General features: G+C 57.0%; 1 protein-coding gene and 1 long non-coding RNA gene across 4 annotated transcripts; one reads left to right on the top strand and one right to left on the bottom strand.

Annotated features, from left to right (window-relative positions):
- The first annotated feature begins 2,223 nt into the window (after positions 1-2,223).
- Positions 2,224-6,078, top strand: LOC139998929 (protein S100-A13-like). 3 transcript variants are annotated; one of them, XR_011803879.1, is made up of 4 exons: positions 2,224-2,269; positions 3,017-3,063; positions 4,322-4,494; positions 5,828-6,078. XR_011803879.1 is itself a non-coding variant. In XM_072025038.1 (3 exons), exons 1-3 carry the CDS (start codon positions 2,239-2,241, stop codon positions 6,038-6,040), a joined length of 426 nt encoding a protein of 141 aa, XP_071881139.1. In that variant the 5' UTR covers positions 2,224-2,238; the 3' UTR covers positions 6,041-6,078. The 3 variants fall into 3 exon arrangements, 1 of the variants encoding a protein (XP_071881139.1); XR_011803878.1 differs by having other exon boundaries at positions 2,236-2,269; positions 4,313-4,494; XM_072025038.1 differs by lacking the exon at positions 3,017-3,063 and having other exon boundaries at positions 4,313-4,494.
- A 3,766-nt stretch (positions 6,079-9,844) lies between these two features.
- On the bottom strand, positions 9,845-12,290 carry LOC139998934 (uncharacterized). The gene is made up of 2 exons (XR_011803882.1): positions 11,679-12,290; positions 9,845-10,096 (listed from the first exon to the last, which is right to left on the bottom strand). It is a non-coding gene; the product is annotated as an uncharacterized lncRNA (long non-coding RNA).
- Between the last annotated feature and the right edge of the window lie 5,414 nt (positions 12,291-17,704).

The following is a 17,704-nucleotide window of genomic DNA, read 5'->3' on the forward strand; positions in this document are numbered from 1 at the left end:
TGGAAGGATCCGGGGTGGATCTGCAAGGATGCAAAGGGCTTTGCAAGGATGCAATGCGGATTTGCAAGAATCCCATGCAGATTTGCAAGAATCCAATGCAGATTTGCAAGGATGCAATGTGGATCTGCAAGGATGCAAGGCGGATTTGCAAGCATCCAACGTGGATTTGCAAGAATCCAAAGCAGATCTGCACCAGCGCAATGCAGATCTGCAAGGATGCAACACGGATTTGCAAGGACGCAACATGCATCCTCAAGGATGCAATACCTGCAAGGATGCAATGTGGATTTGCAAGCATCCAACATGGATTTGCAAGGATGCAGTGTAGATTTTCAAGAATCCCATGCAGATTTGCAAGGTTGCATCATGGATCCGCAAGGATGCAATATCTGCAAGGATGCAACATGGATTTGCAAGGATGCAATGTGGATTTGCAAGAACCCAATGCAGATTTGCAAGGTTGCAACGTGGACCTGCAAGGATCCAATGCAAATTTGCAAGGATGCAACATGGATCTACCAGGATACAATATCTGCAAGGATGCAATGCAGATTTGCAAGAATCCCATGCAGATTTGCAAGGTCATAACGTGCATCTTCCAGGATGCAATACCTGCAAGGATGCAATGTGGATTTGCAAGGACGCAACGTGCATTCGCAAACATACAATGCAGATTTGCAAGAATACAATGTGGATTTGCAAGGACGCAACATGGATTTGCAAGTTTGCAATGCAGATTTGCAAGCATCCCATGCAGATTTGCAAGCATCCCATGCAGATTTGCAAGGACGCAACATGCATCCTCAAGGATGCAATATCTGCAAGGATGCAACGTGGATTTGCAAGTTTGCAATGCAGATTTGCAAGCATCCCATGCAGATTTGCAAGGACACAATGTGGATTTGCAAGGATGCAATGCAGGCTCGCAAGGCTGCAACACGGATCTGCAAGGATCCAATGCAGATTTGCAAGGATGCAACGTGCATCCTCAAGGATGCAATACCTGCAAGGATGCAACATGGATTTGCAAGCATACAATGCAGATTTGCAACACTGCAACGCGGATTTGCAAGGACGCAATGCAGATTTGCAAGAATCCCATGCAGATTTGCAATGATGCAATGTGGATTTGCAAAGATGCAACATGGATTTGCAAGGATGCAATGCAGATCTGCAAGAATCCCATGCAGACTTGCAAGGATGCAACATGGATTTGCAATAATCCCATGCAGATTTGCAACAACCCCATGCAGATCTGCAACAACCCCATGCAGATTTGCAAGGTTGCAACGGGGACTTGCAATAATTCAGTGCAGACTTGCAACAACCCCATGCAGTTTTGCAAGAACCCCATGCAGATTTGCAAAAAATGCAACGCGGATTTGCAATAACCCCATGCAGATTTGCAAAAAATGCAACGCAGATTTGCAATAACCCCATGCAGATTTGCAAAATTGCAACGTGGATTTGCAACCCCCCCCCCCCCTGCAAAAAAAAAACAACCACAAATGCAGCTTTGCAAGGATGCAACGGGGACCTGCAAGGACCTGCAAGGATCTGCAAGGACCCAAGCCCCCCCCCACCCCCCCCCACGCTGCCCCCCTCCCCAGGGCCCCCCCAGCCCCCCCTTTTTTTTCCCAGGGGGGCCCCGTCCCCCCAGCGCCGTTTCCGGAGCTTTTGGGGCCCCGTTCGCGGCCTCGAGTTTCCGGCGGGGGCGGCAGCGCGGTGCTGGGGGGGGGGGGGGCAGCGGTTTTTGGGGGGGTTTCCTCCCCCCCCCGGGGCTGTTCCGAAAGAAATTGGGGGAAAAAAAGCAAGAAAAGGGTCCCCGGGGGGGGTCCCCATCAAGAGGGGTGGCCTCCCGCCGTCGCACCCCCCTCTAGGGCAGCTGGGAGGCCGTGGAGGGGTTTGGGGTGAAAAAAGTGGATTTTGGGAAAAACGAGGCCAAAAATTGGCACCCAGGGGGGTGGGAATTAAGGGAAAAAAGCGTGGAAATGGGCAATTTTGGGGGAAAAAGCGGTGATAATCCTGGGGCGAACCCGAGGCTTTGCTGCCGGCGGAGCGAAAATCTCCGGAATTTGCCCCAAAATTCCCAGCTGGGTGTCCCCGGCCGGGGGTGTTTTTTTGGGGTGAATTGAGGTGTTTTTGGGACTGAGAGCGCCGGGAGGGAGCCGGGTGTCCGGTGTCACCCCCAGGGAGGGGACAAGTGGCCAGGAATAGCCGGGGCCACGTGGCCCCGAAATGTCCCCAGGGTGCCCTTGGGAGAGGCCTGGTGAGCACTGGGAGGGCACTGGGGGGATACTGGGAGCACCGGGAGGGCACTGGGGGGATACTGGGAGGACTGGGAGGGCACTGGGGGGATACTGGGAGGACTGGGAGGGCACTGGGGGGATACTGGGAGGACTGGGAGGGTACTGGGGGGATACTGGGAGCACTGGGAGGGTACTGAGGGGATACTGGGAGGACTGGGAGGGCACTGGGGGGATACTGGGAGCACTGGGAGGGTACTGGGGGGATACTGGGAGGACTGGGAGGGTACTGAGGGGATACTGGGAGGACTGGGAGGGCACTGGGGGGATACTGGGAGCACTGGGAGGGTACTGGGGGATACTGGGAGCACCGGGAGGGCACTGGGGGGATACTGGGAGGACTGGGAGGGTACTGGGGGGATACTGGGAGGACTGGGAGGGCACTGGGGGGATACTGGGAGGACTGGGAGGGCACTGGGGGGATACTGGGAGGACTAGGAGGGTACTGGGGGGATACTGGGAGCACTGGGAGGGCACTGGGGGGATACTGGGAGGACTGGGAGGGTACTGGGGGGATACTGGGAGCACTGGGAGGGCACTGGGGGGATACTGGGAGGACTGGGAGGGCACTGGGGGGATACTGGGAGGACTGGGAGGGTACTGGGGGGATACTGGGAGCACTGGGAGGGCACTGGGGGATACTGGGAGGGCACTGGGGGGATACTGGGAGGACTGGGAGGCGAGGCTGGTGATGGGGTCTCTCGTTACAGGGGCCATGGGGCAGAGCCAGGGGGCGGAAAGGCCCTGGAGCCCAGCGGTACTGGGGATACTGGGAGCACTGGGAGCACTGGGGGCACTGGGGGCACTGGGGGCACTGGGGGCAATGGGGATACTGGGGGTACTGGGGGGGATTGGGGACATGGGGACATGGAGGACGTGGGGGCGTTGGGGTACTGGGAATACTGGGGGGACTGGGGATACTGGGGGAACTGGGGGGACTGGGGAAACTGGGGGTACTGGGAGCATGGGGAGGCTGGGGTTACTGGGAATACTGGGGTACTGGGAGCACTGGGGATACTGGGGACATGGGGAGGTGGAGATATGGGGACACTGGGGAGACTGGGGGTACTGGGGAGACTGGGGGTACTGGGGAGACTGGGGACAAGGGTATAGGGGGACATGGGGGTACTGGGTGTACTGGGAGTATTGGGGGTACTGGGGATACTGGGGATACTGGGAGTACTGGGGATACTGGGGACATGGGGATATGAGGACATGGGGATATGGGGATATGGGGATACTGGGGGTACTGGGGGTACTGGGGCTACTGGGAGCACTGGGGCTACTGGGAACACTGGGAATACTGGCCATACTGGGGGAACAGGGGGTACTGGGGCTACTGGGAGTTACTGGGCGTACTGGGACCCCCCTGTCCCAGTGCCCCCAGTGCCCCCAGTGCCCCCAGTGCCGGAGGAGGCGTCCCCACTGGAGCGGGGGCTGCACGCCGTGGTGGGCATCTTCTGGGGGTACTGGGAGCATGGGGACGCTGGGCTTACTGGGAATACTGGGAGCACTGGGAATACTGGGATCACTGGGAATACTGGGAGTACTGGGGATTCTGGGGATACTGGGGCTACTGGGAGTTACTGGGCATACTGGGAGCACTGGGAATACTGGGAGCACTGCGGGTACTGGCCATACTGGGGCTACTGGGAGTTACTGGGCGTACTGGGAACACTGGGAATACTGGGAGCACTGGGAATACTGGGGATACTGGGGGAACTGGGGGTACTGGCCATACTGGGGCTACTGGGAGTTACTGGGGATACTGGGAACACTGGGAATACTGGCCATACTGGGGGAACTGGGGGTAGTGGGGGTACTGGGGGTACTGGGGACACTGGGAGCACTGGGAATACTGAGGATACTGGGGGAACTGGCCATACTGGGGCTACTGGGAGTTACTGGGAATACTGGGAACACTGGGAATACTGGGGATACTGGGGGAACTGGGGGTACTGGGGCTACTGGGAGTTACTGGGCGTACTGGGACCCCCCTGTCCCAGTGCCCCCAGTGCCCCCAGTGCCCCCAGTGCCGGAGGAGGCGTCCCCACTGGAGCGGGGGCTGCACGCCGTGGTGGGCACCTTCTACCAGTACGCGGGGGCGCCGGGGGGGGGCGGCGAGCCCAGCCTGGACCCCCGCGCCTTCCAGGGGCTGCTGCGCCGCGAGCTGGGCCACCAGCTGAGAGTGAGTGGCCCCAAAAATACCCCAAAAAGGGCCAAAAAGGCCCCAAAAAGGCCCCCAAAAAGGGCCAAAAAGGAACCCCAAAAGGAACCCGAAAAGACCCCGAAAATACCCCAAAATGCCCCGAAAAAGCCCTGAAAAGGCCCCAAAAAGGCCACCAGCTGAGCGTGAGTGGCCCCAAAAATACCCCAAAAAGGGCCAAAAAGGCCCCAAAAAGGCCCCCAAAAAGGGCCAAAAAGGAACCCCAAAAGGAACCCGAAAAGACCCCGAAAATACCCCAAAATGCCCCGAAAAAGCCCTGAAAAGGCCCCAAAAAGGCCACCAGCTGAGCGTGAGTGGCCCCAAAAATACCCCAAAAAGGGCCAAAAAGGAACCCCAAAAGGAACCCAAAAAGTGCCTGAAAAGGCCCCCAAAAGTGCCTGAAAAGGCCCCAAAAAGGCCCCCAAAAGGCCCCAAAAGGCCCCAAAAAGGCCACCAGCTGAGCGTGAGTGGCCCCCAAAAATACCCCGAAAAGGTCCCAAAAAGGAACCCGAAAAGGAACCCAAAAAGGTCCCAAAAATGCCCTGAAAAGGCCCCTAAAAGGCCCAAAAAGGCCCCTAATAGCCCCCAAAAGGCCCCAAAACGGCCCCAAAAAGGAACCCGAAAATACCCCAAAAAGGGCCAAAAAGGCCCCAAAAGGCCCGAAAAGGCCCCAAAAAGGCCCAAAAAAGGCCAGAAAAGGCCCCAAAAGGCCCCAAAAACGCCACCAGCTGAGCGTGAGTGGCTACCTGGGGGGGCGGGGGGCACCCAGAAAGGGCCTGAAAAGGAACCCAAAAATACCCCAAAAATGGCCCGAAAATGCCCTGAAAATGCCCCAAAAAGACCCCGAAAAGGGCCCGAAAAGGAACCCGAAAAGGCCCCGAAACGACCCCAAAAAGGCCCAAAGAGGCCCCAAAAGGCCCCAGAAGACCCCAAAAAGACCCCAAAAAGCCCCCAGAAGGAACCCCCAGCCCCAGGCATGGGGACACAGGGACACGGGGGCCCCCCCAAAGTGTCCCCACGTCCCCAACCCCATGACCCCATGACCCCATGACCCCATGACCCCACATCCCCCTGTCCCCCTGTCCCCGTGTCCCACTCCCACGTGACCCCATGACCCCAGGGACCCCCCCACATGTCCCAATGTCCCCCCACGTCCCCCCACGTCCCCCCATGTCCCCAACCCCACATATCCCCATGTCCCCATGTCCCCCCCAAGTGTCCCCAAGTGTCCCCAACCCCATGTCCTCATGGCCCCACAAGTGACCCCATGACCCCAGGGACCCCCCCGCATGTCCCCAACGTCCCCCCCCCGCAGGACACGGGGCACCCCGAGGCGGTGGCCGCCGTCTTCGCGCTGCTGGACGCCAACGGGGACCGGCGCATCTCCTTCGCCGAGTACTGGCAGCTGGTGGCCTGGCTGTGCCACGTCCTGCGGCACCGCCACTACGGCGCCGACGCCCCCCCGGGGCCCCCCCTGCCCCCCGACGGCCCCCCCCCCGCCGCTGGGGGGCTGGGGGGCGAGCAATAAAGAGAGACCCCCCCGGGAGGGGGGGGAGTGCAGAGAGAGCGGAGCCTGGGGGGGGCCTGGAGAAGTTGGGGGGTCGTTGGGGGTGGCCAAGGTTGGGTTGGGTGGGGTTTGGGGTCTTGGAGAAGACAAAATTGGGGATGTTCCACCATTGGAGATGCTCAAAGTTGGGTTGGGTGGGGTTTGGGGTTTTGGAGAAGACAAAATTGGGGATGTTCCATCATTGGAGTTGGCCAAGGTTGGGTTGGGTGGGGTTTTGGGTGGGGGGGGTGATGAAATTTGGGAGGTTCCATCATTGAGATGATCAAATTTGGGTTGGGTGGGATTTGGGGTCTTGGAGAAGACAAAATTGGGGATATTCCATCATTGGAGTTGGCCAAGGTTGGGTTGGGTGGGGTTTTGGGTGCTGGAGAAGACAAAATTGGGGATGTTCCACCATTGGAGATGATCAAAGTTGGGTTGGGTGGGATTTGGGGTGTGGGGGGTGATGGAATTTGGGAGGTTCCATCATTGGAGATCACCAAAGATGGGTTGGGTGGGGTTTTGGGTGCTGGAGAAGACAAAATTTGGGATGTTCCATCATTGGAGATGATCAAGGTTGGGTTGGATGAAGTTTTGGGTGCTGGAGAAGATGAAATTTTGGACGTCCCGTCATTGGAGATCACCAAAATTGGGTTGGGTGGGGTTTGGGGTCTTGGAGAAGACAAAATTGGGGATGTTCCACCATTGGAGATGATCAAAGTTGGGTTGGGTGGGATTTGGGGTGTGGGGGGTGATGGAATTTGGGAGGTTCCATCATTGGAGATCACCAAAGTTGGGTTGGGTGGGGTTTTGGGTGCTGGAGAAGACAAAATTTGGGATGTTCCATCATTGGGGTTGACCAAAATTGGGTTGGGTGGGGTTTTGGGTGGGGGGGGTGATGAAATTTGGGAGGTTCCATCATTGAGATGATCAAAGTTGGGTTGGGTGGGGTTTGGGGTCTTGGAGAAGACAAAATTGGGGACGTCCCGTCATTGGAGGTGGCCAAGGTTGGGTTGGACGGGGTTTTGGGTGTGGGAGAAGATGAAATTGGGGCCGTCCTGTCATTGGAGATCACTAAAGTTGGGTTGGACGGGGTTTTGGGGTCTTGGAGAAGACAAAATTTGGGATGTTCCATCATTGGAGTTGGCCAAGGTTGGGTTGGATGAAGTTTAGGGTGTGGGGGGTGATGAAATTTGGGATGTCCCATCATTGGAGATGCTCAAAGTTGGGTTGGGTGGGGTTTGGGGTCTTGGAGAAGACAAAATTGGGGCCGTCCCGTCATTGGAGATGACCAAATTTGGGTTCTTCTGGTTTTGGGGTGCTGGAGGAGACGCAGTTGGGGCTGTCCCATCGCTGGTGTCGCGCCTGGAGCTGGGGGGGACCTGGGGGGGGGGTCGGATCCCAGCGACTCCGAGTGGCCCCCATGGGTGAGGGGTCCCCATTGTGCCCCCTCCCCATTTTGGAGGGGGGGGGACGTGTCCCCATTTCCTCCCCGTTCCCCGTTTTGGCTTCATTTTCCCAATTTCCCCCGTTTTTCCCCCATTTTCTCCATTCCCCCGTTTTTTCCCCCATTCCCCTGTTTTTTCTTCATTCTCCCCATTTTCTCCCCATTCCCTGTTTTGGCTTAATTCTCCCAGTTCTGAACCCTGTGGGGCTGGACCCTATGGGGCAAAACCCTATGGGGCAGAACCCTATGGGGCAGGACCCTATGGGGCAAAACCCTATGGGGCAGAACCCTATGGGGCAGGACCCTATGGGGCAAAACCCTATGGGACAGAACCCTATGGGGCAGAAACCTATGGGGCAGAACCCTATGGGACAGAACCCTATGGGGCAGGACCCTATGGGGCAGAACCCTATGGGGCAAAACCCTATGGGGCAAAACCCTATGGGGCAGAACCCTATGGGGCAGGACCCTATGGGGCAAAACCCTATGGGGCAGAACCCTATGGGGCAGAAACCTATGGGGCAGAACCCTATGGGGCAGGACCCTATGGGACAGAACCCTATGGGGCAGAACCCTATGGGACAGAACCCTATGGGGCAAAACCCTATGGGGCAGAACCCTATGGGGCAGGACCCTATGGGGCAGAACCCTATGGGACAGAACCCTATGGGGCAGGACCCTATGGGGCAGGACCCTATGGGACAGGACCCTATGGGGCAGGACCCTATGGGGCAGGACCCTATGGGGCAGAACCCTATGGGGCATCCCCCCACGTGCCCCCCAGTCTCCCCCCAGGCTCCGCTCTCTCTGCACTCCCCCCTCCCGGGGGTCTCTCTTTATTGCTCGCCCCCCAGCCCCCCAGCGGCGGGGGGGCCGTCGGGGGGCAGGGGGGGCCCCGGGGGGGCGTCGGCGCCGTAGTGGCGCCCACCCAACCCAACTTTGACCATCTCCAATGATGGAACATCCCAAATTTCATCACCTCCCATACCCAAAACTTCTTCCAACCCAATTTTGGTCAACCCCAATGATGGAACATCCCCAATTTTGTCTTCCCCCACACCCCAAACCCCACCCAACCCAACTTTGACCATCTTCAATGACGGAACCTCCCAAATTTCATCACCTCCCATACCCAAAACCCCACCCAACCCAACCTTGGCCAACTCCAATGATGGAATATCCCCAATTTTGTCTTCTCCAAGACCCCAAAACCCCGTCCAACCCAACTTTCGTGATCTCCAATGACGGGACGTCCCCAATTTTGTCTTCCCCCCCACCCAAAACCCCACCCAACCCAACTTTGAGCATCTCCAATGATGGAACATCCCCAATTTGTCTTCCCCCACACCCCAAAACCCCACCCAACCCAACTTTGACCATCTCCAATGACGAAACCTCCCAAATTTCATCACCCCCCCCCACCCAAAACCCCGTCCAACCCAACCTTGGCCACCTCCAATGACGGGACATCCCCAATTTTGTCTTCTCCAAGACCCCAAACCCCACCCAACCCATCTTTGGTGATCTCCAATAATGGAACCTCCCAAATTCCATCACCCCCCACACCCCAAATCCCACCCAACCCAACTTTGAGCATCTCCAATGGTGGAACATCCCAAATTTTGTCTTCTCCAAGACCCCAAACCCCACCCAACCCAACCTTGGCCACCCCCAATGACCCCCCAACTTCTCCAGGCCCCCCCCAGGCTCCGCTCTCTCTGCACTCCCCCCCCTCCCGGGGGTCTCTCTTTATTGCTCGCCCCCCAGCCCCCCAGTGGCGGGGGGGGGGCCGTCGGGGGGCAGAGGGGGCCCCGGGGGGGCGTCGGCGCCGTAGTGGCGCCCACCCAACCCAACTTTGACCATCTCCAATGACGGGACATCCCCAATTTTGTCTTCCCCCACACCCAAAACCCCACCCAACCCAACTTTGACCATCTCCAATGATGGAATATCCCCAATTTTGTCTTCTCCAAGACCCAAAACCCTGTCCAACCCAATTTTGGTGATCTCCAATTACGGGACGTCCAAAATTTCATCTTCTCCAGCACCCAAAACTTCATCCAACCCAACCTTGGCCAACTCCAATGATGGAAAATCCCCAATTTTGTCTTCTCCAAGACCCCAAATCCCACCCAACCCAACTTTGGTGATCTCCAATGATGGAACCTCCCAAATTCCATCACCCCCCACACCCCAAATCCCACCCAACCCAACTTTGAGCATCTCCAATGGTGGAACATCCCAAATTTTGTCTTCTCCAAGACCCCAAACCCCACCCAACCCAACCTTGGCCACCCCCAACGACCCCCCAACTTCTCCAGGCCCCCCCCAGGCTCCGCTCTCTCTGCACTCCCCCCCCTCCCGGGGGGGTCTCTCTTTATTGCTCGCCCCCCAGCCCCCCAGCGGCGGGGGGGGGGGCCGTCGGGGGGCAGGGGGGGCCCCGGGGGGGCGTCGGCGCCGTAGTGGCGGTGCCGCAGGACGTGGCACAGCCAGGCCACCAGCTGCCAGTACTCGGCGAAGGAGATGCGCCGGTCCCCGTTGGCGTCCAGCAGCGCGAAGACGGCGGCCACCGCCTCGGGGTGCCCCGTGTCCTGCGGGGGGGGGGCGTTGGGGACATGTGGGGGGGTCCCTGGGGTCATGGGGTCACTTGTGGGGCCATGAGGACATGGGGTTGGGGACATGGGGACACTTGGGGGGTCGCTGGGGTCATGGGGACACGTGGGAGTGGGACATGGGGACATGGGGTTGGGCACGTGGGGACACTTTGGGGGGACATGGGGACATGTGGGGACACTTGGGGGGACGTGGGGGGACATTGGGACATGTGGGGGGGTCCCTGGGGTCATGGGGTCACTTGTGGGGCCATGAGGACATGGGGTTGGGGACACTTGGGGACACTTGGGGGGGACGTGGGGACATGGGGATACGTGGGAGTGGGACATGGGGACATGGGGTTGGGCACGTGGGGACACTTGGGGGGGACGTTGGGGACATGTGGGGGGGTCTCTGGGGTCAGGGGGTCACTTGTGGGGTCATGGGGTCATGGGGTCATGGGGTTGGGGCCATGGGGACACTTTGGGGGGGCCCCCGTGTCCCTGTGTCCCCATGCCTGGGGCTGGGGGTTCCTTTTCGGGGACTTTTCGGGGCCTTTTTGGGGCCTTTTGGGGCCTTTTGGGGCCTTTTAGGGGTCTTTTCGGGCCTTTTTGGGGTCTTTTGGGGCCTTTTCAGGGCCTTTTTGGGTTCCTTTTTGGGGCCTATTTGGGTCCTTTTTGGGCCTTTCTGGGGCCTTTTTTGGGCCTTTTCAGGGCATTTTTGGTGTATTTTCGGGGCATTTTTGGGGCCTTTTTGGGGTATTTTTGGGGGCCACTCACGCTCAGCTGGTGGCCTTTTTGGGGCCTTTTGGGGCCTTTTTGGGGCCTTTTTGGGGCCTTTTTGGGGCCTTTTCGGGCACTTTTTGGGTTCCTTTTCGGGTTCCTTTTTGGGGCCTTTTGGGGGCTTTTAGGGGCCTTTTTGGGCCTTTTAGGGGCCTTTTCAGGGCATTTTTGGGACCTTTTCGGGTTCCTTTTCAGGTTCCTTTTCGGGTTCCTTTTTGGGACCTTTTCGGGGTATTTTGGGGACCACTCACGCTCAGCTGGTGGCCTTTTTGGGGCCTTTTGGGGCCTTTTGGGGGCCTTTTTGGGGCCTTTTCAGGGCATTTTCAGGGTATTTTGGGGGCATTTTGGGGTATTTTCGGGGTCTTTTCGGGTTCCTTTTGGGGTTCCTTTTTGGCCCTTTTTGGGGGCCTTTTTGGGGCCTTTTTGGCCCTTTTCGGGGTATTTTTGGGGGCCACTCACACTCAGCTGGTGGCCTTTTTGAGGCCTTTTGCGGCCTTTTCAGGGCCTTTTGGGGGCCTTTTTGGGGCCTTTTTGGGGCCTTTTGGGGGCCTTTTTGGGGCCTTTTCAGGGCATTTTCAGGGTATTTTGGGGGCATTTTGGGGTATTTTCGGGGTCTTTTTGGGTTCCTTTTTGGGTTCCTTTTCGGGTTCCTTTTTGGGGCCTTTTGGGGCCTTTTTGGGGCCTTTTCAGGGCATTTTCAGGGCCTTTTGGGTTCCTTTTCGGGTTCCTTTTTGGGGCCTTTTTGGGGCATTTTCGGGTCTTTTTCGGCCCTTTTTGGGGTATTTTTGGGGCCACTCACTCTCAGCTGGTGGCCCAGCTCGCGGCGCAGCAGCCCCTGGAAGGCGCGGGGGTCCAGGCTGGGCTCGCCGCCCCCCCCCGGCGCCCCCGCGTACTGGTAGAAGGTGCCCACCACGGCGTGCAGCCCCCGCTCCAGTGGGGACGCCTCCTCCGGCACTGGGGGCACTGGGGGCACTGGGGGCACTGGGACAGGGGGGTCCCAGTACGCCCAGTAACTCCCAGTAGCCCCAGTATCCCCAGAATCCCCAGTACTCCCAGTATTCCCAGTGTTCCCAGTATGCCCAGTAACTCCCAGTAGCCCCAGTATGGCCAGTTCCCCCAGTATCCCCAGTATCCCCAGTATTCCCAGTGTTCCCAGTACGCCCAGTAACTCCCAGTAGCCCCAGTATGGCCAGTACCCCCAGTTCCCCCAGTATCCCCAGTATTCCCAGTGCTCCCAGTATTCCCAGTGTTCCCAGTACGCCCAGTAACTCCCAGTAGCCCCAGTATGGCCAGTACCCGCAGTGCTCCCAGTATTCCCAGTGTTCCCAGTATCCCCAGTAACTCCCAGTATCCCCAGTATGGCCAGTTCCCCCAGTGCTCCCAGTATTCCCAGTATTCCCAGTATGCCCAGTAACTCCCAGTAGCCCCAGTACAGCCAGTACCCCCAGTATGGCCAGTATTCCCAGTGCTCCCAGTGTCCCCAGTACCCCCAGTACCCCCACTACCCCCAGTTCCCCCAGTATGGCCAGTATTCCCAGTGTTCCCAGTATCTCCAGTAACTACCAGTAGCCCCAGTATGGCCAGTACCCCCAGTTCCCCCAGTATCCCCAGTATTCCCAGTGCTCCCAGTATTCCCAGTGTTCCCAGTACGCCCAGTAACTCCCAGTAGCCCCAGTATGGCCAGTACCCGCAGTGCTCCCAGTATTCCCAGTGCTCCCAGTATCCCCAGTAACTCCCAGTAGCCCCAGTATGGCCAGTACCCGCAGTGCTCCCAGTATTCCCAGTGCTCCCAGTATCCCCAGTAACTCCCAGTAGCCCCAGTATCCCCAGTTCCCCCAGTATCCCCAGTGCTCCCAGTAGCCCCAGTAGCCCCAGTATTGCCAGTTCCCCCAGTTCCCTCCCAGTCCCTCCCAGTCCCCTCCCAGTCCCCTCCCAGTCCCTCCCAGTCCCTCCCAGTCCCCTCCCAGTCCCCTCCCAGTCCCTCCCAGTCCCCTCCCAGTCCCCTCCCAGTCCCTCCCAGTCCCCTCCCAGTCCCTCCCAGTCCCTCCCAGTCCCCTCCCAGTCCCCTCCCAGTCCCTCCCAGTCCCCTCCCAGTCCCTCCCAGTGCCTCCCAGTCCCCTCCCAGTCCCTCCCAGTCCCCTCCCAATCCCTCCCAGTCCCTCCCAGTCCCCTCCCAGTCCCTCCCAGTGCCTCCCAGTCCCCTCCCAGTCCCTCCCAGTGCCTCCCAGTCCCCTCCCAGTCCCTCCCAGTCCCTCCCAGTGCCTCCCAGTGCCCAACCCACCAGTGGGGGCCGCCTGCCTCTGCCCCATGGCCCCGCAGCGCCGAGATCCTGCAACGAGACCCCCAGCCCCCAAACTGGGACCAGTATGAACCCCAAACTGGTCCCAGTATTAACCCCAAACTGGTCCCGGCACCCCGCCCAGCCTGAACTGCTCCCAACCGCCCCCAAACTGGTCCCAGCACCCCCCATACTGGTCCCAGTTCCCTCCCATACTGGTCCCAGTTCCCCCCCAAACTGCTCCCAGACCCCCCAGTCCCTCCCATACTGGTCCCAGTTCCCTCCCATACTGGTCCCAGTTCCCCCCCACCCTACTCCCAGCCCCCCAGTCCCTCCCATACTGGTCCCAGTTCCCCCCCAAACTGGTCCCAGTTCCATCTAAACTGGTCCCAGCACCCCCCAAACTGGTCCCAGTTCCCCCCCCCCCCTACTGCCAGCCCCCCCAGGCCCTCCTATACTGGTCCCAGTTCCCCCCCAAACTGGTCCCAGTTCCATCTAAACTGCTCCCAGTTCCCCCCCATACTGCTCCCAGTTCCCCCCCAAACTACTCCCAGCCCCCCCAGTCCCTCCCATACTGGTCCCAGTTCCCCCCCACCCTACTCCCAGCTCCCCCAGACCCTCCCATACTGGTCCCAGTTCCCCCCCAGACTGCTCCCAGTCCCCCCAGTCCCTCTCATACTGGTCCCAGCACCCCCCAAACTGGTCCCAGCCCCCCCTACCCCACTCCCATTCCCCTTAGCCCCCCCCATACTGCTCCCAGTTCCCCCCCAGACTGCTCCCAGTTCCCTCCCATACTGGTCCCAGTTCCCCCCCAGACTGCTCCCAGCCCCCCCAGTCACTCCCATACTGGTCCCAGCATCCCCCAAACTGGTCCCAGTTCCCTCCCATACTATTCCCAGTTCCCCCCCAAACTACTCCCAGCCCCCCCAGTCCCTCCAAACTGGTCCCAGCAACCCCCATACTGGTCCCAGCACCCCCCAAACTGGTCCCAGTTCCCCCCCAAACTGCTCCCAGACCCCCCAGTCCCTCCCATTCTGGTCCCAGTTCCCCCCCAGACTGGTCCCAGCACCCCACAAACTGGTCCCAGCCCCCCCAGTCCCTCCCATACTGGTCCCAGTTCCCCCCCAGACTGCTCCCAGTTCCCCCCCATACTGCTCCCAGTTCCCTCCCAGTACCGGGGGGGGGTCCCCACCTGCCCAGCCGGGTGCTGCCGCCGCCTGCTCTGAGCCCTGGCACCGCCCTGGCCCCCCCCCCCCCCAGACCCCCCCCTGACCCCCCCCCAGGGTGCCGCCCATCCAGATCCCCAGAATTGGGGGGGGGGATGGGATAATTGGGAGCTCTGGAGCTGCAGAAAAAAGGGGGGGGGGAGGGCAGAAAATGGGTTAAAACCGGGCCAAAAAGGGTGCGGAGGGGGCACAGGGGGGTAAAATTAAAATTTATTATTTTTTTCCCCCCTCAAATGGGTTAAAAACTCAATTTTTGCCCTTCAAAATGAAATTTTAATAAATATGTATTTTTTTTTTGCCCGATTCTTCTTTAATTGTCACGAAATTGAGGCTGCGGGGAGATTTTGGGGTGCTGGGTTCTCCGAATTTTGGAGCCTCCCAAAATTTAACGGGGATTTTTTTTGGGGGGGTTTGGCCCAAATCCAGCTTCTGGGTGGGAAAAAAAAACCGCAGGGATGGCGATTTTATCACTTTTTGCTAATTTTATCACTTTTTGGTAATCAAGGTCTGGGAATTGGTGATTTTGGGGCGAGACCTGGAGTTTTCGGGATTTTTTTGCCCTTTTTTCCCCATTTTTACGGGAAAATGGGGTCGAGGGGGGTTTTAAGGTGGGATTTTTGGGGAGAAAAGGAAGGGGTCTAGGGGAGAACTGGGAGCACTGGGAGGCGGAGGGCTCATACTGGAGGGACTGGGAAATGGGTAGCAACGGGTGGTGGGGATACTGGGAGGACTGGGATCCGGGAACTGGGATCTGGGCTCTGTTCCCTCCCCCCCCCCCCTCCACCTGATGAGGTTCAGAGCTCCGCAAAAACCCAATTAGCGCAATTAACTTAACGAGGCATTGTCCAGATGCCTCCCCAGTGTCCCCCGAGGGCCAGAGGAAGGTTCTGGAAGGGTCCTGAGCTCGCTGCGAGGTGGTGGGGAGAAGCCTCGGGGGAACTGGGACCCACTGGGACCCACTGGGAGGAACTGGGATCCACTGGGAGGAACTGGGAGGGACTGGGAGATGGAAAAATGCTCCTGGAGGGACTGGGATGGCTACCGCGGCAGGGTTTTTTTGGCTGAAAACCCCTTTTTCTGCCCCAAAAATAGGTATTTAGTTAAAACTTTTGTATATTTGTCCCCTGGGGTGATTTCTTGGAAAAAAGTGAGATTTTGGGATCCCTCCCATTTTCAATTATTCCACCATAATTAGTCACCCGGTCCAATTAATTGCCCGAGGAGATTTTAAAGGACGCCGAGGGCATTAATTAAACGTCTCCTAAATCATCACGGGCAGCTGTCACAGACCCTAAAATTACTTTTTTTACCTCTTTTTTTTTGTCCCTATTTACAGGGAAATGGGATCAAGGGGGAAGCCCCGGAAGCTCCGCCCCCCTGCTCCTGACTAGGCGGACCTGGTTGAGAACCGCGGCCGCGCGGCCCCGTGCGTTCAAAGGGCGCGGTCGGACCTGATTGAAGCCTGCGGCGCGGTTGATTCGGCTGCGTCCGGCCCTGGCCTATATAAAGGGGGGGGGCGGCGGCGGCGCCTTCAGTCTGAGAGCGGCGGCGTTGGGGGGTGGTCGCGTTTTTCAATGGAGCTGCTGTGATTGCGGCTTTTAGTCACTAAAATCCCTTTTTTTGTCCCCAAAATAACTTTAAAAGTAAAGCACGTGTCCGTTTACACCCAGCCCAAAGGAGGGAATAGCAATGTGGAAGGGATCCCGTGGTCGTTATGTTGGAATTAAGTGATTTTAAGGTCTGTCCCGTTCCAATCTAAGGTAATCCGTGGTAATTAGCACCCAGGTTTAATTATTCAGAGTGCTCCGGGGCTCAGCAAGTTTTTAAGTATTTTTAGGCGTTGCCTAGAAGTTTCTCGAATCACAGAATTTCTAGGTTGGGAGAGACCTCGAGATCATCGAGTCCAACTCCGAAGTACGGATCCTAAAAATGTTTTTTTTTGCCTCTTTTTCCCTCTTTAGGGGAAAATGGGATCGAGGGGAAGTTCCAGGTGAGGTTGGGAGGTAGAGGCGGAGGACTGGGGGCGCTGGGATACTGGGGGGACTGGGACATGGGCAGCAACTGGTGGTGGGGGTTCAGAGGTGAGCCTGGGGTGCGGGGGGATACTGGGGAGACTGGGAGGTGGAGGCCACTCACTGAGCAGACCGAAATTCAGAACTGGTTATAGGGGAACTGGGATCCAGAGCCGGTTACTGGGGGAACTGGGATCCAGAACCGGTTACTGGGGGAACTGGGATCCAGCCGGCCCTGCCCTATATAAAGGGGGCGGCGGTGGCGCTCCTCCTTTGCCCCTTTTTTCCTCTTTTTTTACTAAAAAATGGGATTAAGAAGGAGTTCCAGGTGAGGTCGGGGGGGTCACTGGGGAGATTGGGGTCTAGGGGAGGGCTGGGGGGCGCTGAGACCCTGCGGGGCTCCCTCTGGTCCGGACCAGGCGGTTCGGGGCGGACCTGGTTGAGAACCGCGGCCGCGCGGCCCCGTGCATTCAAAGGGCGCGGTCGGACCTGATTGAAGCCTGCGGCGCGGTTGATTCGGCCGCGTCCGGCCCTGCCCTATATAAAGGGGGCGGTGGCGGCGGCGCCCCCAGACCCGGAGCGGCCGCGGTCGGGTGCGGGGGTCCCGGGGCGGCTCCGTCCATGGGGAGGGTTTTTTTTTTTTATTGTCCGAAATTGGCTTTTTCTTCCCCCAAATTCCATCCCTAACGACAAGCGCGTGGGCGTTGACCTTCGTTTTTAAGTTAAAATTCAGTATTTTGGGTCTAGGGGGGCCTTCCGGCCTCGCCTGCTCCGCTGCCTGAGCCCTCGAGGGTAAAGAAAGGGGGGATTTCATTTATTTATTATTTATTTATTTATTTATTATTTATTTATTAAACTTTTAAATATTTTTAAAAATATTTTTTATATCTCTAAATATTTTTTAAATACTTATTTTTTTAATATTTTCAAAATGTTTTTTATATTTTTAAGTATTCTTTATATTTTTAAATATTCTTTATATTTTTAATTATTCTTTATATTTTTAATTATTCTTTATATTTTAAAATATTTTTTTATATTTTTAAATATTTTTTAAAATATTTAATTTTTTTATATTTTCAAAATGTTTTTTATATTTTTAAATTTTTATATTTTTAAGTATTTTTTATATTTTAAATATTTTTTATATTTTTAAATATTTATATTTTCAAAAAAAATTTTATGTATTTAAATATTCTTTATATTTTTAAAATATTTTTTATATTTTTAAATGTTCTTTATATTTTTAAATGTTTTTAACATCTTTTAGTATTTTTAATATCCTTTAATATTTTTAATATCTTCTAAT

This window comes from Anas platyrhynchos, chromosome 17 (genome assembly GCF_047663525.1).
Source record: "Anas platyrhynchos isolate ZD024472 breed Pekin duck chromosome 17, IASCAAS_PekinDuck_T2T, whole genome shotgun sequence".
NCBI lineage: Eukaryota > Metazoa > Chordata > Aves > Anseriformes > Anatidae > Anas > Anas platyrhynchos.